This window comes from Brettanomyces bruxellensis, chromosome 9, assembly GCF_011074885.1.
Source record: "Brettanomyces bruxellensis chromosome 9, complete sequence".
NCBI lineage: Eukaryota > Fungi > Ascomycota > Pichiomycetes > Pichiales > Pichiaceae > Brettanomyces > Brettanomyces bruxellensis.
The window spans coordinates 1,702,602-1,726,245 of NC_054690.1; the positions used below are offsets into that span (position 1 = coordinate 1,702,602).

The 23,644-nt window shown below is 41.7% G+C and overlaps 10 protein-coding genes across 10 annotated transcripts; 5 read left to right on the plus strand and 5 right to left on the minus strand.

The window, feature by feature from the left end:
* Nucleotides 1-75: 75 nt before the first annotated feature.
* On the minus strand, nt 76-1,842 carry BRETT_002598 (uncharacterized protein; the record flags this gene model as incomplete). The annotated part of the gene is made up of 1 exon (XM_041281120.1): nt 76-1,842. One exon carries the CDS (start codon nt 1,840-1,842, stop codon nt 76-78), a length of 1,767 nt encoding a protein of 588 aa, XP_041138911.1.
* Nucleotides 1,843-2,443: 601 nt separating this feature from the next.
* Nucleotides 2,444-3,646, plus strand: BRETT_002599 (uncharacterized protein; the record flags this gene model as incomplete). Its single annotated transcript, XM_041281121.1, has 1 exon — nt 2,444-3,646. One exon carries the CDS (start codon nt 2,444-2,446, stop codon nt 3,644-3,646), a length of 1,203 nt encoding a protein of 400 aa, XP_041138912.1.
* A 110-nt stretch (nt 3,647-3,756) lies between these two features.
* On the minus strand, nt 3,757-4,857 carry BRETT_002600 (uncharacterized protein; the record flags this gene model as incomplete). The annotated part of the gene is made up of 1 exon (XM_041281122.1): nt 3,757-4,857. One exon carries the CDS (start codon nt 4,855-4,857, stop codon nt 3,757-3,759), a length of 1,101 nt encoding a protein of 366 aa, XP_041138913.1.
* A 1,319-nt stretch (nt 4,858-6,176) lies between these two features.
* Nucleotides 6,177-8,837, plus strand: BRETT_002601 (uncharacterized protein; the record flags this gene model as incomplete). Its single annotated transcript, XM_041281123.1, has 1 exon — nt 6,177-8,837. The coding sequence occupies one exon, from the start codon at nt 6,177-6,179 to the stop codon at nt 8,835-8,837; it is 2,661 nt and encodes an 886-aa protein (XP_041138914.1).
* Nucleotides 8,838-9,736: 899 nt separating this feature from the next.
* On the plus strand, nt 9,737-12,007 carry BRETT_002602 (uncharacterized protein; the record flags this gene model as incomplete). Its single annotated transcript, XM_041281124.1, has 1 exon — nt 9,737-12,007. One exon carries the CDS (start codon nt 9,737-9,739, stop codon nt 12,005-12,007), a length of 2,271 nt encoding a protein of 756 aa, XP_041138915.1.
* A 298-nt stretch (nt 12,008-12,305) lies between these two features.
* On the minus strand, nt 12,306-13,630 carry BRETT_002603 (uncharacterized protein; the record flags this gene model as incomplete). The annotated part of the gene is made up of 2 exons (XM_041281125.1): nt 12,306-13,470; nt 13,584-13,630. The coding sequence occupies 2 exons, from the start codon at nt 13,628-13,630 to the stop codon at nt 12,306-12,308; spliced, it is 1,212 nt and encodes a 403-aa protein (XP_041138916.1).
* A 758-nt stretch (nt 13,631-14,388) lies between these two features.
* On the plus strand, nt 14,389-15,177 carry BRETT_002604 (uncharacterized protein; the record flags this gene model as incomplete). Its single annotated transcript, XM_041281126.1, has 1 exon — nt 14,389-15,177. One exon carries the CDS (start codon nt 14,389-14,391, stop codon nt 15,175-15,177), a length of 789 nt encoding a protein of 262 aa, XP_041138917.1.
* Nucleotides 15,178-15,298: 121 nt separating this feature from the next.
* Nucleotides 15,299-17,065, minus strand: BRETT_002605 (uncharacterized protein; the record flags this gene model as incomplete). The annotated part of the gene is made up of 1 exon (XM_041281127.1): nt 15,299-17,065. One exon carries the CDS (start codon nt 17,063-17,065, stop codon nt 15,299-15,301), a length of 1,767 nt encoding a protein of 588 aa, XP_041138918.1.
* Nucleotides 17,066-17,527: 462 nt separating this feature from the next.
* BRETT_002606 (uncharacterized protein) lies at nt 17,528-18,046 on the minus strand (the record flags this gene model as incomplete). The annotated part of the gene is made up of 1 exon (XM_041281128.1): nt 17,528-18,046. One exon carries the CDS (start codon nt 18,044-18,046, stop codon nt 17,528-17,530), a length of 519 nt encoding a protein of 172 aa, XP_041138919.1.
* A 3,510-nt stretch (nt 18,047-21,556) lies between these two features.
* On the plus strand, nt 21,557-23,206 carry BRETT_002607 (uncharacterized protein; the record flags this gene model as incomplete). Its single annotated transcript, XM_041281129.1, has 1 exon — nt 21,557-23,206. The coding sequence occupies one exon, from the start codon at nt 21,557-21,559 to the stop codon at nt 23,204-23,206; it is 1,650 nt and encodes a 549-aa protein (XP_041138920.1).
* Nucleotides 23,207-23,644: the final 438 nt, after the last annotated feature.

Consider the following 23,644-nt stretch of genomic DNA (forward strand, 5'->3'; position numbering starts at 1 on the left):
AGTGTATATTATATTAATGTAAAGATTAAAATGATGCTATTAAACATGAAGTTGACGTTATCCATGAATCCCTCCCTATGCCTGATGTTCATCATGGACCTTTTCCGGCAATCTCAAACTCTTCAAAATAAGCTCGTCTGCAGCAGGTGCATCCAACAAATCAAGCTGATCCTTGGGGAAAATCCGAGGAAACACCATCGCAACAAACATGAAGAAAATCAAGACACCAGGAAACCCAATGGCTCCTTTAGTACAGGTTATGCCAAACTCGCATGCAAATGCAATTAGCTCAAATATGAGATATAGAATAAACCAGCGGCGTTCCACTTTGTAGAAATTCGGGCTGAAGTCGGTCGAATATAGAGAGGCAGGGTCGGTGAAAAGGAAACGCAACCTTTGAGTCACATCCAAGCCATCTATGGCAGTAATGGACATGATCCAAAACAAGCCGGCTAGTGCAGCTTGCGGAATAAGCCCGAGAACTTTTAAAAATGGTTTGGTCATCATGCAAAGCGTAAGAACACCTTGCAAGAAATTTGTGAGACGCTGTTCCACAACCCTCGCAATAACATCCTTGCCCGTATTATAGTCATGCCTGATAACGCATAGGGAGTCTGTGTGCAAGGGTGCCTGCGGGATGAGACCATTTGGAGCAGGAATGCCAAGCAAACCAGCAATCCCAGTCGTAATACCCAACAAAAAGAAGTCATAGTGGAAGGAAGATGGCTTTTTCAATGGGTATTTGGAGGATTGGCATATCAATGACGAGATGTTGTGGTCATAATAGAATAATGCAGTCATTAGGATGCCAAAAGGTAGAGCCAAAAAAACATCACCCACCGAAATACCTTCCCAGAAGTGAATAAGCCAGTTTTGAGGATGTTCTGCCGAAGTTGGCCTAAAAGAGACTCCAACCGGTAGCTTGGCAAAGTCAACTTTCGAAAGCTCGCCCCCATAATGGATAAAGCCCGTAAAGAAGACAACGCACAAAGGAGTGCCGTAATCTCTAAATATTGCACGGATTTTCGGCCGAAGATACACAGTCTTATCGCCGAAAAAGTGTGCAGCACATCCAAAAAGACCCATGAGTAGGGCAAGGACGATTGAGGCAAACCCACTCGTAGAACCCCGGAGTTTAAACTGGTGGTCCAAGATCTGTATTCCCTTCTGAATATACACGATATTGATGAAAAAACCGAACACATCGCATGAAAACTTCGTGATGTAGCGCATGAAGTTGACAACATTGGTAAACGCTATTATGAAGTGCAGCAACATGCTCCATAGGCAAATCCAGCACATAAATGGAAGATATGGGATGCCTTTTGGAACAATTAACTCGTAAACAGTATAGTTGAAGATCGAGATCGGACCTGTAACTCCAACAATGCAGAGTGGAGCACCCGCAAATGCACCAAACACTATTCCCCCCATCGCAGAAGCCATCAACACTTCATTAACACCGTATGTGTTGTCTGTGTGGTCAAACATATCTTGTGCAAAAGCTATTGCAGGCAACAAGTTTGTAAAAAAGATGAAGATCGTCGATGGAATCGTCCTGTAGGTAAGACCATCCCTGATATCGGATATATAGTATGGAATTAGCCGCCTTCGTATGTCAATATACATTCCTCTTCCTAGAAATCTGACTTTTAGCTTATCCAGCAGCATGTTCAATTTATGCGGCCTTTTATGCGGATTCTTGCTCTCATCATGGTTCCTCTCTTCATTAAAACTCCCATCTTCATCATCCGTCAAGGATTCATTCAATTCTACTCCTAAACTATGAAGCGAAGTCCCCTCCTGCGAAATCTCTTTAACTAATGGCTTTTTTTTCAACATGGATTCTTAGTTTCAAGCGCTTATTCCAAATATAAGACCATAGCCTGGTCGTCTGCTTTAAATATCGATTAGCTCATTCAAGCTGACACTGTACAAGACTATAAGGGATACAAATTACTAGATTTTGCCCTTCTGTATTGTTTATAAACCATGAACATCTGATTTGTCGGTGAAATGAAGAGGGTCCGAAAGTAATTTTGCAATTGCTGGTGTACGGATGTTTAATTGCAGTGGATGTTCAGGCCATGGGACACACACTAACAAAAGGCCGAATATTGAAAATGATTGGCAGGTGGAATACGGTGATTTAGGTTGTTTGATGTGCTTGTAATTGAAAGTATTATTAAAAATATAATTGAAAATATGACACCGAATATAAACGTTATCAAGCGTAATAAACGTAGTACAGTAATTACACTACCTTAAGTGCTTTTGCGCATTACGTAATCTTGAAGATCTCTGGATTTTCCAGTTCTTGCAGACTTTTCTTCATGAGACACTTACTATCTGATTCTATTTATTGAGCACATAGTGTCACTCAAAAAGATATTCGAGGTGTAGATTGGACAATTATACGATCTGTAAAGTGGAAATTTCCGTGATGGTGAAATTAAACCCAGGCGTGAAACAATGTGTGCGTTTCATTCATGAAAGTACAAAAAAACTGGAAGGAGACATTGGAAGTGGACCTAAGGCACCCTTTAAAACACCATACACAGGAAGTGACAGAACGGTTACCTTTGAGAAGAACATGCCATTCAATAGGAGGGTGAAGGCGTGGGAGAGGGATAATATGGACAAAGACGAGTGGTTCACGAAAAAGTATGCGTGGAAACACTCACTTCAGAAGAAAGCGTTCAAGGAGAAAGGGTACAGAAGGAGAAGTAAAGGCGATGATAAGAGACACTATAAGGAGCAGAACGTGATGCAGTCTGTGTCCCAGCTCAAGCTGAATCCATTGGTTGACTATTTGTACGGGACGAATCCTGTTTTGGCCGCACTTCGGTCCTCCAAGCGTACAGACTTCGGGAAACTTCATTTACACAATCCGAAGAAAACACAGAAAGACGAAAGCATTATAGCTCTCGCAAACAGTCGAGGAATCAACATTATAGACACGACAAAGCAGGATCTCAACAGGATGACGGATAACGGTGTGCACAATGGTATAGTGCTTGAAACACGGCCGTTGGACATTTGCGAGCTGAAAAATTTAGGCAAGCCGTCAAAAGAGCAAATCAACATTGGCAAGACGGGCCTGGAGGGCGAAAACACACTGGAATTGGAACGGGACACGGACACCAGCAGATTCCCTGTTGGGATTTACCTGGATGAAATATCGGATCCGCATAATGTAGGTGCAATCATCCGTTCTGCGTATTTTCTCGGTGTGGACTTCATAGTTCTCTCAAGCAGAAACTGTGCAAGCTTGACCCCTCTTGTGTCAAAGGCCTCGTCGGGCGCGATGGAGTTTATTCCGATTTTCTACGCGTTGAAACCTTTGTCATTCTTTGAGGAATCGGCTGCCAATGGATGGTCAATCGTGTCCACCCTTGCACCGCAGCAAATTGCGAGGTATTCGAACAAAGCCGTGGACCGCAAGCAGCTCCACGAACTGGTTCAGGAATCTCCAGTTTTGCTCGTTGTTGGTTCTGAGGGAGATGGAATCCGCACGAATCTAGTTTCAAGATCAACACATGTCGTCGGTATCAATCCGGCAAGAGCAGCTTTAGACAATTCTGTTGATTCTTTAAACGTGAGTGTCGCAACTGCACTCTTGATATCGCAATTGGTTGATGAGTGAGGCTTGAAAAGGTATGCACGCACTACTTGTGTGCATTCTACACCAGCAAATCATATACAGAAGCGAGTCTTCATTCGGCTTTTCTATGTACATGTATATACTAATATGAATCATTTGTTATCGACGGTCTCTAGCAACCCCAACAACGAGTTGAGCACAGAGGTCTCCTTGTCGTTTCCGGCAATTGATGATCTTGGCGATATCGAGTTCTTGATCGAGGACAAACTCGTTCTGTTGTTGCCTCCGTACCTCTTATTGGATCTCACAGGGTCCACGTGAAGTTCCAATTTCTTGTTCATTGGATTGATGTAGGCATGCTTTGGTACCAAGGGGATCTTGAGCTCCCTGCTGAACTTATCAGATCCAACGATGGGCTTCGACAGCTCTGAAATCTTGCTGAGGTATTTCACCTGAGACTGTGAGGCGGATGAATGACCAACAAATCCACCAAGTCCGAAATGGTAACCTGTCATTTTGGACTGGAGCAACCTACCTGGGAAAACTTTGACACTCTCTGCACCATTGGGCGTCTGGTAAAGCCTGCCCTTTAACTTGTAAGATAGCCCTGCTGTGCCTGAAAGCTGGCTTTTGTACGAGGATGGCAGATGCATCTTAGAAGTAGAATCGCGAGTATTTTCGACAACGAACTCCGATATCTCATCCGAGAGATCCGGCTTCTCCAAGCTTTCTGGGTGCTTCTGAGCCAACCACCTGCTAAAAGGCTTACGAAGCTTCTCTAGGCTTGGTTTCACCTCCTTCTTGAATTTCTTCGAGTTCAGTGATTGCTTGTTTATATGCAAGGCCATTGAAATGGGCTTCTTGCTCTCATCGGCATCCACACTTGCCCCGGGGAAAAGCGGGCTGCTGACACCGTTATTCTCTAATCCTTTCACCTCTACTGGAATGTCCATCTCCTGAAACCGCAGCTTTTTCCAATAAAAGCCGTTTAGCGTATTAAAGTCCGGGAGTCCATACTTGTTGTCAATATCGTTTATAATAATCCTGCGGCTCTTGAGTTTCTTCGGAAGCCGCACCTTCAAACCAAAGTCTCTTCTTGAAAATGATGATGGTAACGCCTCAATGATTTGGTGTGTTGGATATGCTTTCTGGAAATCCACATCCTTATTTCCCAGATGCTTTGGCAGTTGTGCAATTTTGCTGTTTTTGAAGAGAGTCGCAAACTTTTCTGCCACTCCGATTGTTTTAGACATCTCTTGTGTGGAGAGGGAAGAATATGGATGGGAGGAATGTGGAATGAGGAGAACGTGGAATGTTTGTAATTTGATAGAAACATGTTTGTCTCTTTCTTAAGACTTATTCAACTAGTTTTTTTTTTACCATTTCTCAAAATTTATTTATTCAACATTATCTTTTTTTTTTTTTTTTTGTGCACACTGGAATTTATGAGTATGTCGCATATTATCGTTCATACTATCGTTCATATTATCGCCCCTCAATCTTTCCCGTTAGAGGGGTCGTTGCATACCTTTTTTTTATTTTTTTTTTTGGAAAATCATCCCATCCTGCTCCTCCACCGCGTCTGTGCTCTATTCGGCAACACCCAACGGAAAATTCCAAAAGTTTGTAGAAATTCCAGATTTGAAACGTTTATCTTCTTTTTAAACGTTGGAGATAAAGATAGTAACAACGGGCCGAATTTGTTCGCTGGTGACATCGACAGACTTTTACAGGGTTGTCATTTACACACTACCAGGAATATCTCCGATCTTTTCTTTGCCAGGCATTCGTTATCATTCCAGGCAGGAAAATATACACCTTGAGAATACACCTTGAGATTGTGTGTGCTTTAATCTATAGACCAGGGGCAGGCACTTTCCGATATACTTTCATTGATACACATTGAGTGAGTTTGACTTTAGGCATCAGGTAGTATTACTTGCTTTTAGATTAGAAGCTATCTGGCTTTTGCTTGAATTTGGTTCAGCTTAGATTAGCTGAGATTAGTGTTTCACATCGGCCAAGCATTATTATACAAAGTATTGAACAGGGAGGTATACATAGGATATTAGGACATATTAGGAGGTGTTAACAAACATCAAGAGGATAGACTGTATCAGGTATCATACCTAGACACGAATATACCATTGAAAGAAAAATTGTGCAATAGGTGATCAGAGAATATTGCATATTGTATTAGGTGACGTCCGAATATTACATATTAGGTGGAATATCAGAGGATATCACATATATAGGTGAGACTAGACATATCATAGGGTATTATCTGAAGCATCATAGGGTGTTAATCATAGAGTATTAATCATAGGATATTAATCATAGAGTGTTAATCATAGGATATTAATCATAGGATATTTATCATAGGATATTAATCATAGGATATTTATCATAGAGTGTTAATCATAGGATATTTATCATAGAGTGTTAATCATAGGATATTTATCATTGGGTATTAGACACAGGATATTTATCATAGGCTATTTATCATAGGCTATTAAACACAGGATATCGAGCACTATAGAATATCAATCAACACTAAGAATATAAACTATCAATGCCACCAAAAAAAGACCCAGTGAATAGACACTACCGACGGCTCGAAGTAATCGGGCGCGGAAAGTTCGGAACAGTATACAAAGGGCTCGATCTCGCGACAAAGAAACTTGTGGCAATCAAAGTTTTGAACCTCGATACTGAACAAGATGAGGTTTCAGAGGTGCAAAAAGAAATTCAGTTTCTCTCGCAAATCAAGAGCATCCCAAATGTGACCCACTACTACGGCTCGTACCTAAACGGGCACAATCTCTGGATTGTGATGGATTACTGCGCGGGCGGCTCTGTGCGGACGTTGCTTTTACCGGGGCCGCTCGAGGAAAAATTCATCAGCGTGATTGCCCGGGAGTTGCTGCAGGCGCTCCAGTTCATCCACAATAACGGGGTGATCCACCGGGACATCAAGGCGGCAAATATTCTCATCAGCAAGGAGGGCCGGGTGCAGCTCTGCGACTTCGGCGTGGCGGCGCAGCTCACGTCGACGGCGTTCAAGCGGACGACAATGGCGGGCACGCCGTACTGGATGGCGCCCGAGGTCATCACGGAGGGGGCCACGTATAACGTGAAAGCCGATATTTGGTCCTTTGGAATTACCATTTACGAGATGGCCACGGGCAACCCACCGTACGGCGATAAGGATGCAGTGCGCGCATTGCAGATGATCGCGCACCACGAGCCGCCGCGCTTGGAGGGCCGGCAGTACTCGTCACTTTTGAAAGAGTTCGTGGCAATGTGTCTCGAGGAGAAGCCGGACCTGCGGCCGGCCGCGGGCGAACTGCTACACTCGCGGTTTATCCGCGCATACCGGCAGCTGCCAACCGGGGTGCTCCGGGAGGTCATCGGGCGGTACTTGCTCTGGCGGGACCGGCGGTCGCCGGGGCGCCGTGCGGCCGAGCAGGAGGCGGAGCGCGAGAAGGCGCGGCGGCAGATCGAGGAGCAACGCGAGCGCGAGCGGCGGCCGGGGTCCGAGGCCGATGACGAGGCCGCCGGTTGCGACGTGAAATGGGATTTCGACTCCCTCAAGTCTGCAGAGTACATTGTGGAAAATGACATAGAAGTGGGCGAGGAGCCCGAGGAGGGCAAAAATGTCGAAAGTAGAGAAAAAGATGGATTTGACAGTTACACCGAGGGTTACGGTGAAAGTTCTGCAGACGGCTCGACTTCTTCTGGCCGGCAGTTCGACTCGGCGATGTCGCCCGGTACGGTGACACCATCGCACCTCCTGGTGCCGCACACCAAGACGCTCGGTCCCCGGCCGGCAGCCTCGACGCCCACGTCCACTGCCCCGCGGTCGCTCTTGAAATTATTCAAGGAGGGCTTCGGGGACGAGGATGACGACGGCCGGGTGAATGACGCGATGGGCACGATCCGCGACGAGGATGCGCTTATAATTCCACCGAGCGCCGGTGCGCCGGGGCCCTCGACTGCGGGGTCCATCGAGATACCGAATATGGAAACTTTGGAGGAGCAGGGGAGGCAGATGGTTGCCGGGAAGAATCACGAAGGGGTGAGGGATGTGAGGGATGCGAGGGATGTGAGGGATGCGAGGGATAATTCGAGGAATATGAGGGATAATTCGAGGGATATTTCGAGGGATAATTCGAGGGAAAATATTCACACCCAAAATATGAGGGATATTTCGAGGGATAATATTCGCGCCCCCTCCCACCCCAGACTTATCGCCCGGTCAAATACTATCACCACGTCTCAACCCTCCAAACTTCAGCTTGCCGCCGCCGCCAACGGCGTCATCCCCGCACAGAAGTCCCCCGACCTCCGTGCGGCCCGCCCATCACCCCGCAGCTCCCCCACCCACATGAAACCCCTCGCTGCCGCGCCTTCCCAGCCCCTCCTCCAGCCCATAAATACGGCCTCCGCAAACTCCGTCGGCCCGATCGCCCCGGGACCCCAGACCGCCCCCGCGGTGTCGGGCTCCGACTATTTCGCCTCCCCCGGTGCCGGGCCCCCGGAGAAACTCAACCAGTTCGGCGTCAACACCAGCCTGGCCGCAAACATCCCGCTGACTATGACCCCGGTCTCCGAAAAGCCCCCGGACCACCGCAAAACAAGTCTCTCCCAGCTCCAGCAGCAGCCCTCCCTTGCCGAATCCAGCAAGATCGGCCACTACCGCCATCTCAGCACCCACAGAACCGTCAGCGGGTCTTCCCAGCACTCACAGGCCTCCCAGGTCTCCAACCTCACTTCTCAGACTTCCACTTTTTCTGCTGCTTCTCAAATTTCTGCTGGCTCTAAAATTTCTGCCGGCTCTAAAATTTCTGCTGCCTCTAAAATTTCCGCTGCCTCTCAAATGTCTTCTGCTTCTCAAAATTCTGCTGCTTCTCAAAATTCTGCTGCTTCTCAAATTCCTTTCCAAATCTCATCACAACTTTCTTCTCAATTCTCTGCCCACTCTCTTGCCTCATCTAGGGCTATGGCCAGACTTGCCGAACTGCATGTTGTCGACACTTTCGATTCTTTACTTCCAAGTAGCATCTTGGGTGAACCTCCAGATTCCGATGGTCTAGATTCAGAAACAGATACCAGTAGTGATTCCGAGCCGCTTTTGCCGACCGAAGATGCTGAAAATATGGCTACTGAGGTTTGCCAGATGTTCGGCAAGTTCCGCGATGCTCTCGATATGGTTGTTGAGCAGTTATCTTGAGAAATGTTAACTTGCTGTTATGATTTTTATGCTAGGCTGTCTTGGATGCTAAAGTTGAATATATGTTTATGCTAAGCTGTAGCTTATGCTAAAGCTATCTCTTGAATGAAGATGCTCACTTTATGCTTATGCTCTCCTTTATGCTGCATCTCATTGACATTACATTACTCTGTTAGACTCTTTATTGCTTTTGATCATCTTTTCTACTGTATATTACTCTTGATCCATTCTACATTTAGCGCTATCTCCAACCATCCGATAAGTCAACATTGCACCTTGTAAATCTTTCCCTCAACCCACCTTTAACAAGAGGTACCTCATTCTGCTCAACAAATCAACCCCTATTTCTGATTTCACCATATAGCGTTAACAATGTGTATGGATGCACTTATTTTTTCAACATTTAGGCAATGTGTTTATTTCTACTTAATAATTCCATAATAATTAGCAGTCCTTTTTTGCCCTTCTCTGTAATTAATGCACATCTGTTCACCACTTTCGAAATAATACCAGGTTAAGCATAAAATACACTAACAACTACCCAGAATCTAAACAGAAATGCAACCTTTACTTAATATAATGGGAATTCATTTGCATTTCATCTAAAAAGCACCAAAATTTACTAGAGTTGAACATTATTGCCTAATCCATAATGCCTGATCACCTCTAACAGAATTAAACGCCTTCGCACAAATTCCACATTCACCTATCTATCACCCTGTCATGTTTCCTTTTCGCGCTTCGGTATTAAAATCCTTTCGCTTTTATTTTTTTTTTTTTCTTGTTCCACTTTTTTTTGCTATATAATCCATTTTGTACGCACCCCTATTTTTGTTTTCCTTTTAACATCAATTACAACAATTCTCCACACGTTATATTAGCAAATCAACTATTCCAACATGCAGCACACCAAGCAGCCAGAAACATCCTCCTGGGGCTTGAGTCTCAAACACTTGAAGCAAAAATGGTCGGGATCAAACAAACATAAATGTAAAACACAAGATACACAAGATGACACCAAGAAATATTCAAAAGAATCACTTTCAAATTCTGTTTCTGATTGTTCAGACAAGGAGAACAGGGATCCAGATCAGCCAGAATATGATGATACCAGGAGGCTTAAGGATGAGAAAAGCTTTTTCTCACTTAGAAGTGCAACCAACAAAACCAAATCCAACATTAGGATTGGTGAAAACACCTTTCAAAAACCGGAAGAATCACAACAAAAGGAATCGCAGGCAAGCTTTCCAAACAAAAATACAATTAGGGATAGTAATGAAAATGACGGCGATGAAGAAGTTGACACAACTGACGTTGAAACTCAAGATTCAACTTCAGATATTATTGAATCATCAACGATTTCCCAGATGCACACCTGGTTTGTGGGGGATTTGGACAAGTCAGTCACTGAAACTATGCTTTTCAAGGTGTTTTCCAAGTATCCAGGGTTGATGTCTCTCAAAATTCCTAAAGATGTAGTATCTGGTGACTCTCTTTGTTATGCCTATGTCAATTATGATTCGATTGAGCACGCAGATGCCGCAAGAGATGTGCTCAACTATACAACTGTCTGTGGCTCAGAAATCAGAATCATGCCATCAATTCAGGATAAAAGCAAAAGAGAGAGTATGGGTGGAAATGTCTTTCTTTCCCACTTGCCAGAAAACTTAACCACCCGGTATTTATACGAAGAATTCAAGAAGTATGGATTCATCATGTCTTGCAAGTACATTTCCCAAAAGGGGCAGTGCTTTATTTTGTACAAGGACAAAATAGATGCCATCAAGATGATCAAACAGGTTAACAACACCGAGATCAAAGGCCACACTATTTATGCCGGGTTGCACATTAACAAGAAGGAACGCAATAAAATAAAAAGTGAAGCTCCCCTTTTACTCTCGAGGCCCCACACCGGGAAAGCAGTATTCAATACCCCTGTTGACACAGAAATAAATCCAAACCAAGCACCAATTGAGCCAAACTTCACAAAAGTGGATAACAACCCACCTCCAAATACAGAGTTCAGCATTTTCATCAAAAACCTCCCCTTGAACATCGAAGATCACGTGATAACAGGCTTGGTTGAACAGTACGGGAAGGTGCAGTCAGTTTTGTCGAGAAAAGTTCCAATGAGAAATGGAACATGGGCATTAGTGACATTGACAAATCAGGAGTCAGTGAATAAATCGATTGCCGGATTAAATGCCTTTGATATTGAGGGCCAGAAGATATTCGTCACTAGAGCCATTCCTAGAGAGCAAAAGAGCTATGCCCGGATGCAGGCCAAATATCCACAAAAGAGGTTCAAGATTCTAATAAGTGGCTTTGCAGAGCCGATGGACAAGTCGGAGTTTGAGAAAGTGTGCAACCAGTTTGAGGGTGTGAGCTCTGTTGAGTTGTATAAAAGAAACAACGAACTGAAGAATTCTCCAGTTGACAATATGGCGGATGAAAAAGGCTCTGCTCAAAAGTTGGATTGCAGGCATGACACGTTTGATTATGGATACGTGACAATTACCAGAGAAGCCAACGGCGATGAGTTGATTACGCGGTTGAAGAAAATGTTTAAATGCTCATGCTATAAAGTGGGAATAGAGATACCCAACAAGAGTTGCAGCTACGAGACACCAAGATTTGACTATTCTACACCATCTGCAGTTTCTATCTTTACTGGAGCTCCAGCCGCCAGTATAGAGACCAGAAATATGAATGGTAACTCTCCTCAAATGGCACTTTCGTACTTGAATCCAACAAAAATGTACAGGCTTTCCAGCTTTGGGCAGATGGTGGAGAACGATAGGCAGACGGTTAAGCGGGCAGAGGAAAAGAAAGCAGTTCAAGAGGCCAAAAAGATACATTTCCGTGAAACAGAAAGGATGGCAGATGCCATTATCTGGGAATTGGTGGTGAGATTGTTTGAAGAAGAATTGAAAAACAGAACCAAGGCGTACGTTGCCGAAATGGTGGAAATTATGGTGGACTACATGGTGCAGGTTTTCTGGAAAAACCGGTTCTGGAACTTTTGGAAGTTCCTGGAGGCCAATCAGATGGATGATAATGGAAAAGTGTTGCTTAAGGTCCACCCATTGCTAAAGTACCAACTAGTTGAAAGTGGGATTGCTTTTGGGGTCATAAGACCGGAAAAGAGATACAAGCTCATGGAGAAATAGAACAGATACATAAGTAAAAGTATGTAAATCTATATATCAATATATGGCAGAGTGGCAATCGAGTAGGATGAAGAAGAGATGAAAATGAAATGTAGAGGAGATAGAGATGAGGAGGAGATGAAAATGAAATGTAGAGAAGATAGAGAGAACATGAAGATGAAAAATAATAATAAAGCTCTCCTAACTACACGGAGGTCAGACAAAATCAAAACTAAGAGTAAAAATAAAAACGAAAATAATGATAATGATAATAATAGTAATAATACATGAAACATCACCCAGACACCAACCAGACCAACTAGACCAACTCAACGTAGTTAGCAGGGAAGATTCCCTTCTTGGCGCCAACCTTGCCAGTCCACCAGTCATCTGTGGTATCCGATTTCTGCACAATTGTGATCACATCTCCCTTCTTGAAAGGAAGATCGCCATCCTGCTGGCCCGCAAACGAGTATAGGGCTATTGCCTTACTTTTAGAGACAGAAGAATCGCGTTTTCTCTGCGAAGGAGGCCTGAAGTCTGGCTTTTCGGCTCTTGGGCGATAAGACCGCGAGGAGCCGATATCTGAGCGAGAGCTGCCCCTGCCGGATTCGAACCTGTCGTAAATGTTGTCCTCCCAGGCAGAGGGGGACTTGGCAGCAGACTTATTGCGCTGGTAGTAGGCATGGGCCGAATTATCGCCTCCATAAGCATCGTCAGAACTTCCATCGATGTCATTATGGCCTCTGCGATGGTTAGGCGAGCGCCTGGAGCGAGAATAGGAGTCTTCATCGTCCTCGGTGCTGCTGAAAGTGGACGGAATATCGTTGTAATACTCATCATCGTCAGAATAGTACTCGGAACCATCTGCCGGGACGCGACTGAAGGCTCTACTGTTTAGAATCCTCATTAGTGGTGCACAGGCGGGAGGCGGAGACACCCTGCCGCTCAAAACCTGCCGGGCCTTGCAGTTGTTGCCGTAAAACTTCCTGTTTGCCTCTCTTCTCTCGACCAACACCGATCCCTCAACTGAAACGCCTGCAAATAGGCCCTTGGTCTTTGAGTACGCAAAAACTGCCGCCACACTCTGCAAAGACGCACTTCCAGCAACCTCGGCGTTTCTTCCGAGCGGTCCGGCGGCAACCGAGACGTTTCCTCCGAGGGTAACCGACCCAAACTGCGCAAAAGACTTCACTGCCGAGTCCGTGTTCAAGATAAACACGAAATCCGTCACCTCTGCACCAATTTGGCCTCCCACTCCGGCCCCCGCCGTCACAATTGCTGACGGAGCAGACCATGAACCATCCGGCAATCTGGCAACGACAACTCCCGAACCTGCACGGCCAGAAAAGAGGAATCCCGCTTTAAGCACTGTTATAATAGCAAGACCCTTTGCGTTCAGAAGCACATCGTGTGGGATAATCTCGTCCGGGCCCAGTGCCTGGTTCGGCTTGATGAACGACGCGAGCACTTTGGCTGCTTTTCTGTTTGAAAATGGTGCAAATAGCGTGTTAGTACTCTGATTTCTCAAATGTAGGAATTTCCCCTCGGGGCATCATCAAAACCTGTAAAATTCACAATCTGCAAACTCACATACTTGGCCTCGTGCTTCAACGATCTCGGAAGTGGATTGTTCAAACCCATTTTCTGCTGTTGTGTGTATATGTAGTTACTATCTTTAATACTTTCAATGCTGAGCCTGTGTGTCTCGTTTCCCTGCTTTTTTGCTTTCTGGAAAACTGAAACTGTAATAAAAAGAACGCCTCTATATCTTCACTGCCTGACACTGACTTGCAAACTGCCTCTTGAATCAATCCAAGGCCACCTGGTTCTGTGCTTTATGTAAATATAGCTTAATGTTCGTGGAAATGTGTCCGGAAATGCAGAGTATCAAATTAAACCAATGTGAGATCTGCTGGGTTGCGTGAGGCAAAAAAAAATGCCCGATAAAAATAGACGGGGAAAAAAAAACTGACTGATGGGAACCCATCAGGGGAAACGAAGGAAGGGGAAAAAAACGAAAAATGGTCTGCTCGCAGTATCCAGTATGTATCAAAAAGGAGGCGCCCAGCAGAAAGTGCACGGACACTTTTTACCAAATGCCTTAAATTACTTTTGACAAACCCATTTTTTGTTGTCACACCTATACCACAAATGATGCATCCTAGCAACATAATGCATCCGTTTGTATGCGTTTCCATAATGCCATCCCTTCCTTGGTATTACATCACCTAACTACGCGATTAGATGCATAGTCGTCCGTAGTACTATCGACGCGTCGATATTCGTACTCCGGCTTTCTCTTTTTCAAACCACCCCAATATTTCACACGCTATCCTGATTGCACCTCTAACAAACCTTCAAAATCAAAGGCAAGTCCGAATTTAGGGCATCAACAGGCAATGGAGTCAATTGTACAAGATCCAGGGCTGTGGACACACAGTATAGTGAATCGGCTGAATCAAATAAAGCCTGTCGATATCGAAAAAGAATCTGGAAAGCTTACCAAACTTCCATTCTGCAGATACGCAGCTCTAAAAAGCATAGCGAGGGATATTGAGGTCTTGCGGAAGCAGATATACTTCAGCGGAGGAGATGCAAAACGAGCTCTTGATGAAAAACTTCATGTTTTGGATCGGCAGGTTCAGGATCAGCTTTTTGAAACTGAGCGTCAGATAAATGCCACATACACAGAGAAAGAAAGAGAAAGACAGGAGAAGATTGAGGCACAGAATGCAGATGAGAAGACAAAAAAGCATCGAGAAGAAGACAAAGACTTGGACGTTGTCCAGGAAGGTGAAGAATCAGTTTCAACACTTCGAAAAAGGCTTCTTTCTACTGTGAATAGCCAAACCGAATTGGATGTGGTGCAGAGCACTGAATCAAAGAACGCATATCAAGAATCACTTCAGCAGGATTTGCTTGAAAGTCTACCGTCAATGGTTAGTGGTGTAAAGGAGCAGGCTCTTCAATTCCAAGATCTATTAAAGCAGGATGCAGCCATTTTAAAAGAGGCCACTGAAAACTTTGAGAAAAGTCACGGTAGATTTGGTGTCGTTAATGAGATGCTCGCTAAATATCACAAGGAGGGGAAGTTGGGCATCTTTTTCTACATACGGGTGATAGCGTGTGTTGTATTGGCCTTTATACTGCTTGTTTTCTTGATCAGGCTTATTCCGGAGAGACACTGATCATAAAGATGTCGAAATTGTATAGGTATTAATTTTAGGCATTAATTTTAGGCATTAATTTTAGACATTAATTTTAGGCATTAATTTTAAGCATGAACTTACTTCGCATTAATCTATAAAACTAAACTTCGTCTATTGGCAAAGGGGCAACGAGAATCATATCTCTTTTGGATCCTTTCAAATATCTATTTTGCTCACTAACAGCACCTGCAAGCATAAACGACTTTACATCCCAGTGCTCTCCCTTGAAAAGCACATCTTTTAGCTCTTCTTGCACTAGCATTTTTCCTATGGTTTCATTGTACACATCGCACAAAGTTTCGTCTTTCTCAGGCTCATATTCGCTCTTTTCTAACCGTTTAAACTCATCCACTACCCACAGTGCCTTCAACGGGATATCCGTGCTATCAATATCATTGTAGTGATAGTTCACTGTCTTCAATATCCATACTTGCATTAGAACTTCCTGGTAGAACTCTTGAGAAAGAGAAGAAATGAACTCAAACAGTACCACAAAATTTTCAAAACCCTCCATATCCTTCTTCAGGATATCTTTAAGGGTGATCAGATGTGTTCTGTATTGCTTTAGCAAGACTTTTTCTTTCTCCTTAAGTGCGTGCTTCATCATATTGTACAACTCTAGCTGGCCCTCACGATAAATTTTGCAGTTATCGTAGTTTATTTGAGCCACGTCATCCGACTTCTTTGGAATAACGCTCAACTGACCCTTAAAACGTATATCAATGCTTTCTCTTACACTGTTGACACCATTTAAAACATTTCGCAAAGTTAAACCCTCCTCATCGTCACGTCTGGATACGAGTGCAAACAATCGAATTATTCCTTCTGGCAATGGGTGATCTCTGTTACAGATGAAGAATGCATCTTCTTTTGGACTGACATTCGAATGGACCTCTGCCCTAGAAGACAATTCATCGTTGACAGAACCACTTTGAATAACATTGTAGGTCAAGTCAGAAGAGTGGTATATCTTCTTTATTCCCCATTTGTGGATGTCAACACCTTCAAGAACCGTGCTTAATTGCTTCCAATTGATTGCAAGCTGCAATATATCGAATTCATTACCCGGAATAACGAATCCGTATGCCATAAGAAGCTCCTCATTACCTTTCGGGCCGTAATTATTGTAAACTTCGTACTTTCCAGAACCATTCGCAAGCTTAATTTGCGAACTGACGCCAAAGCTGGTGCCATCAAAAGACCATGTGACTTTTGTGAGAGGTTTATGGTTCATGAAATCAAGTAATGGAACAAGCATCACTTCAGCGGGATCGCATTCTTTCTCCACCAATCGGAGAGGGAAAGACCTCGAGTATAGAATGAGAAATCCCCAAAGATAATCGTGGAAAGAAATAGTTTTCGACAATACTGATTTTGTAGCATCAATAAATTCTTGATATTCTCTTTTGACTTGTGCCAAAACAACCTGAGTCCCCTTAAAAAGATTCGTACCTTTTAAAAGGAGAAGCTCATCTTCATTATAGATAAGTGGAGAACGGATCTCCTCCGCTTTTGGTAATAAATCGAGGTATGGATCATTGATTGATTCCGGATCTCCAAGCCTAAAAGCTAAGTAAGCAGTCAATAGATGGCGAGACTCAAATTGTGACCACTCAAAATCCGGTGCTAAACTGAGAAAGTACTTTCTAGCATTTTGAGAACTTATTATAATCTTCCTTGGAATTTTTAACTGGACGTCGACATCCTTTCTGCGGGATACTTGATCTGATGTGGGGGTGTATAAAGTAGAGATCCCTTTCTCGAAAGAGTACTCAAAATTCAAGTTTGGATCCACTTTTGTGCCCTGTGACTTGCACCAGGAAACAAGCTTGTCCACCTTAGACTGTGTGTTTTCTTCTTGACCCATTTGATTGGTTAATATGGTGATTGATGTCTTGGAATTTTTATATCGTTTCATCAGTGTGATATTTCACTTTAAAGGTGCAGGAAAAGATTTTAACAAAAAAAAATTAAAAAAAGATAGTGAGTAAAAAAAAAGCCCCACAAGAAAAAAGGACTCCTGCAAAAGAACAGCACACATTACTACTTATTTAGTTGAGTATTATGTTAACACAAATATCAGAAACGTTATGCGAAATGCAAAGTATTGCAGTAATGGCCAATTTAGGCTGCAACGGGGTCAAGTACTTGCATTTAACGCTCTACTAAAGACTAAAAAAAAGTCATGTAACGAATCGATATAGAATAAACTTTGAAAACACACGGAAACCAGTTTAAAAGAGAACTGTCACTCGAAAATAAGTCAAATAACCAGATGAACAATAAATACACAAATCAGAATCACCAAATATACAAATTGAACAATCAATCAAGCCCGTACATACCGTGTATTCTTCTTCGCTGCTTCGGCAAGCTCAACATCCGTGATAGACTTCTCTAAATCGTCATCTTGATCCACAACGATACTGTTATTATGCTTTTTAAGGGCAGATTTTGGTTCACTTTCTTGTGCAACTCTCAAAGAAGCAGCCTCTGCATACGATAGCTGCTTATATTCCACATCTATGAACTCTTCTGAGCTGTTTTCCGTCTTGAATTTCTTCATGGCAATCACTTTATCTGTCGGAGATCTGACTTTATTAGATTCATCCAATTTAGAATGACATGACGCGTGCCCATTCTCAAGTGGAGTCTGTTGCTGATGGGTGCGTGAAAACCATCTTAATGGCCAAAAAGCAGATAGTGCTCCAGATCTTGGTGTTGACACGTTAACCGTTTTCTCTATAACATGATCTTGTTCGTGCTGATCCGACAATGTTCCGAAATCAACAACTTTAGGTGCAATCTGGGACTCCTTTCTACTCAATTGCTTTTTGTCAGGGAACATGATTGATGCTTTGTAGTGTTTTTTTGCATATCTTTTGAAAAGGCGACATCTTTGTGCAAAAAAGAAGGGATAACTGTAGACATTTTGTTAACAAGATAAGGTCCAAAAATAGACTACCGCCTGCTAATCTCCGCACCCAAAAAATGATTCCCAAAAAAAAAAAAAAAAAATAAATAAACAAATCAAATGCAAGATAGCGCGAATGTACACGGGTCTTGAAATGAAACGCGGTTATTCACTTACTGATAAGATGTCTAATTAATTAGCCCAATTTGCCTTTTAATACTATGCTGGTATTTGAAAGCACAATTCACCTTTAGGCATGCCATTTTTGTCTCTTTAAAGTACATGTATTGCTTATTACATGATTATTTTCGAAGGAAAATATTGAAACATGCATTTTCAGCTAAATTCAATCCGGCGTCTAATAAATCCACTCGAGGCGTTAATTTCAAGTGACACGTGAATTTATTGCGTTATCATATTTTTATCCTCACTGACGTCATATAATGTCAATGTAACATTGATATAAGTATTCAGCTTAGTAGCGTCCTATTTTCTGGAAAAAAACGCATAAAGAATATATTCTCTTATTATGACTATTACTAGTCTGCAGAATCACACCGAACGGAAAGAATCTAGATTCCGATAACTTTATATTTCCCTCATTTACACAAAGCAAAGGTTTGCTGATACAGAGTTTTAGGACTTGGCACAGGTCATCTTTGGGTATTTTCTGGTTTGACCCCTTGTCCTTTTCCGAAAACAAATTCAGCAACTGCACTTACTGCTTTTCTTAAAGATTAGAATCTACTTTTATCAAACCCGCATGAAACCGGTCTGTCAACAGTAGTACTTTGTAATATTTGAAGAGCATCTTGCTTGGTACAAAGTATTCAGTTCTATCTACCAACAATATATAAATATGGTTCACATAAATAACAATTACGCATGCAAACATTATTGTTTTGCTGAGCGGACTTTCTTTAATTCACTATGCTATTTTTTGGTTACTGTATAGCTACACAATTATTAGGGCAATTTTATTCTAAAAAATGCAGTAATGCCTTTGTATGTACTTGTGATCTTGGAAACAGATGTGATCAATTTATGATCATTTGGAAATCCTCCAAAATGTCAAGAATTCTTCATACACTAATTATGATTTCTTTTGGGATGTTTATCGTTGATTTTAGCCAAATAGATAAAAAGTTTCACTGTATATGTAGTGATCAGTTGTATTAATAACTGAGAAATTTCCACCAACAATAAATCCACTATTATTATAAGAATAGATCAGATTATATGCTATTATGATTGGTCTAAGCTTGGATAATCCAGAATTCCTGCAGGTTTAAATTAATATGGAAACAAAAGGAAAGAAAAAAAAAGGATTTTACAATTGTGGAATTCCATTTCCGGTAAATACCAATAATACCGAGAAAATAGTTCCTTGTGATTATTCACTTATATAATGTATCAATTTTGTTGCCTATGTTGTGTCACATTACGTAAATCATACAAGTTTATGTCTTTTTCTTGTTATAAAATGAATCGCTAGAAATTTTTGAGCATGCTTTTACTTCGGTTGAAACAATAGCAAATACAGGACTTAAAAGTAATACAATCACAGAGATTTAAGAAAAAAACAAAACTTATAATTAAATTAGAAACATTTGACATTGCATTTGGAATCAACTCTGATTTCGCATCACATTCTGTAAATTGTAGTGTTCTTATTTTGCTTTTGCAATTTGAAATGAGTTATCTTTTAAATAAGAAAGTTTACCGGTTGGCTTTGAGTTCAAAATAATAGCTAACGTTACCATTAATTTACAATATTCTAATTTTGATTTTCGCTCTTCAAGTAAATAGATAACATGCATATTTGGCTAACCTTAAACCACAAGCAGGAAATTAAAGCATTGTTTCACATGCACTGGTCAGGTTTATCTGTACCTGCACAAGGAACAATTGGTATTGAAACTAGAATATCAACTTTTTGACCAAAGAACACATAAGATCTATGAGATGTAGGTACATCCATAGCATAGGAAACAAAGGTAATAAATGTATCCAGCGGTACTGTGAAGCAGTTAAAGATACAGGAAATAGCTACAAGAAACCCACGAAGATATTATATGAGAGCTGAATAATTATGGTTCTTCGAAAACTAAACGCAAGTGATGCTTCCTGCTAACAAAAGCATCTAAACATGATGTTGCTATTGCTTGAATGAGTGAAAAGGTAAAAAGAATAAATTCAAGACGAAAAAAGATTAGTATGGATAGCCGCGCTCTTATCTGAGTAATATGTTTTTCGATTCAACTTTTTTTGGTGATGCACTAACTATTTCGGGAGTCATCCGACGGATATGCTTATCGGCAAATCTTATTTATATTCTGTTGAAAACGGTCCTTTCGGCATCAACTGCTCCTTTTCAGGTCTAAATTCTAAATTTCGGGTTTGTTGATTCGTCGATCCTTCCCTGCCAAATTTTATAGATGCGACAATAAGCTTATAAATTGTTCTTTGCATTGTCTGGATGGCCAATAGTACTAAGTACAACAATCCGGTGGGGTCCGCTTTATTATTTTCGGGTATCGGCAGACCTTAAATAAATGATAATGTGCATTTATTACACGCGATAGGTTTATTCCGTGTTAACCATCTGATTCTTCATCATTGCTGTCTCTGTTTCTGCTATGCTTACAGCAAATGAAAATCAGCGGTGTTAGGATGTGCTCAGAATGTGGCCCACCTGATAGATGCACGACGCGCGTCTGCCTGTTATCTTTTTCCTAAATTCTGCTATTGTTACATAAGTTTGCCACACCACACATACCGGCTATCTCAATATATAATAATACGGTAAATAATACAATACCGGAAAGATATGTACCAGTTTTATTTTTATGCTACATGCCTATGATTTCCAACAGATGAGTCACGCTTTGAGTTGCATTGCGAATCTTTGATTTTTAAGTGGCTTGCGTGGAAAATGGGTTCTTTTATTTGTATGATTTTAGTCGGATAGATAGATGCTCTGAAGTAGAATGTAATTTATTAAGTGGATTTGCGTCACATCACATTTTCCCCCCTTTTTCCTATTTGATCTGTGCTCCTCTATGAAAAAGAGTAAATTAAATTGAGAAGAAAAAATAAAAATAATATAAATCCCCATTGTGCACCATCTGAATTATCAATCCATCCATCTATCTTCTTTATTTGATTTACACACATTTTTGCACCGTTTACTTCTTTACTCTATCTGATTAAGTTTAGTTTGCCTGAAATATATTTCAATTACGAACAGACTTATTGACTAAGGATAGAATCATCAGTATCATATTAAATCTACCAAATTTCACTCACTGATATATCACATAGTTAAATCCCTATCTTAGATAAGGGCAAGCTATCAGGATAGAAAGTGGCATTATTTTAGGTTGTTCAATTTCTAAATCATACATCCTTCCAAATTATACATTCCTCTAGGATATTCACAGCATGCCGCGTTATGCAGAATTGCCCTCCCATATTGAAGCAGGTGAAGATCAGCAATTACCCAAAAGTGGAAGATGCTTTACTTTCAATCAAAGGAAAGAGGAAGACTCTTTATCACAGACAGATACCCTTCTAGAATCCACACAACTTCAAAGAAAAGAAGCTATACTATCACCGGAAAATTCAATGTTGAAGATACTGCACAATTCGGAGACAGAGAACGATGATCATGCGTTTGCTATGAGAAGAGCAACCTCATCTTCTTGGCAGCCTTTTTTTGAAGCTGGCTTTTCTCCAAGACCACCGGAGATCTCCACATTCCCATTTCCATTTTGTATGGGAGAGTCAGATTATGTCATTGTGGATAAAGATGTACTATCAAGTACACATGAAGGATCAAATGTTGATACTTCTTTGGAAATCGTATCAAATCGAGCTGATAGGGTCAATGGTGGCTCAAATGCAGAGTCGATACTCTCCAGCTCTCCAGACATGACTGACACGTCAGCATCACCGGACAGTTTTAGGGGCATGAGCACATTTCCTGAAACCCTGGATACTGGACTTTCGCAAACGGAAGAATTTGAGCAGATATCTATTCCCAGCACGTCTGACGAAGAAACAATTGAAACAGAGCAGCTTTCATCAATGATTCCCTCATTTATTATGCCAAGAGTCTCTGTTATATCTTTGGACAGCTCAAAAACTTCAGATATGGGTGGCGGTCCTGTCAACATACAGATAGTGGGAAGAGGTGGCAATATTTTAATGCACAGGCTGTGCACGTACAAGAAGACACTAGGAAATGTGGCATTCCAGCTGGAGGCCAAGCCAATCCCAAGTATTATTCTTTGGGTTGTGGATTCTGCAAATTGCGTTCTTCCACAGGTGGAAAAACGACCGGTAGTTCCAATCTGGGTGAATGGTGGAGGGAAAAACTTCCCCATCTTGGATATTTGCACTACGCAGTACTTTGTGTGCCGGCCATTTAAAATGAAGTCTCTAAACGATGATCTAATGACGTTGATCGACTTCTTGAGCTGTTTAGGAAAAGACAATGCACACATAGATAGCTTACTATACGAAGGAAGAATTGGTTCTTCAATTCCGCTCAAAGGTGTCAATTTAGTGTTAATTGACGGTGCAAAAGAGACGGGCCGAAAGTTGAGTAATTCACGTCTGTTTCGAGGCTCGAAAACCAAATACAGTGGCAAAAACAGAATAAGAAAGTTGAATGGTCAAAAGTGCAGACAGCAGAAATTGAAGGTGCGTTTTTTTGTTGGATTTTCGTTTGGAATCGTGTCTATTGCTCTGGTTATGATCTGGAAAGGCCTAGGTGTTGCCCAAGAACGATTAGATGCTGCTGAACTTGTCCAGATGCAATCTCCAAGATATAAACAGCTTCCAATTTATGTTTCAGAAATGAACAGAGCATTGTCTGCAAAGTACAGTCGATATCTTTCTGAAATTAACGGTCAGCCTTCGCTTTCTTGGCAGAGATACGTGACAGATTGGGATAACTTTCTATACTTGAAGCTGGATAATCTTGCAGATGAGTTTGACGAGTTGAGTCATGCTGTGGCTTTTAGAGGCATGCAGATATTTCAACGAATGAAGCTTTTTGTGGAAAACATCATGGGTGTTCTTGATTGAACAAAGAATTGGAAATCAGTGCTAGTGTTTGGTTTAAGGTGTGCTTAAACTGGGTTTAGGATTTGTGGGTTTATTGGGTTATTTAGGATTAGGGTAGGATTTATATGCTTAAAATTTTCTATAATGTTTGCTATTCAATATGTAGGGCATCACAAGGTATGTTAACATTTATCATCCTTATAAGCTTTGCTATCTTTATTAGCCTTACTATCTTTATTTACTTTTACTACCTTTATTAGCCTTACTAGCTTCAATGTTTTGTCAGATGGTATTTTGGTATTTGCAGATTTTGTTAGTCTAACGTACTTTAACTGTATGATTTGTGGCTATTTTTTTTTTTTTTTTTTTTTTTTTTTGCAGCTGAAAAACTTGAAGTCTATAATAAGTTTGACCTTCTAGGCCGTGGACATATACAAACTCCAAGAGTGTACAACTGAT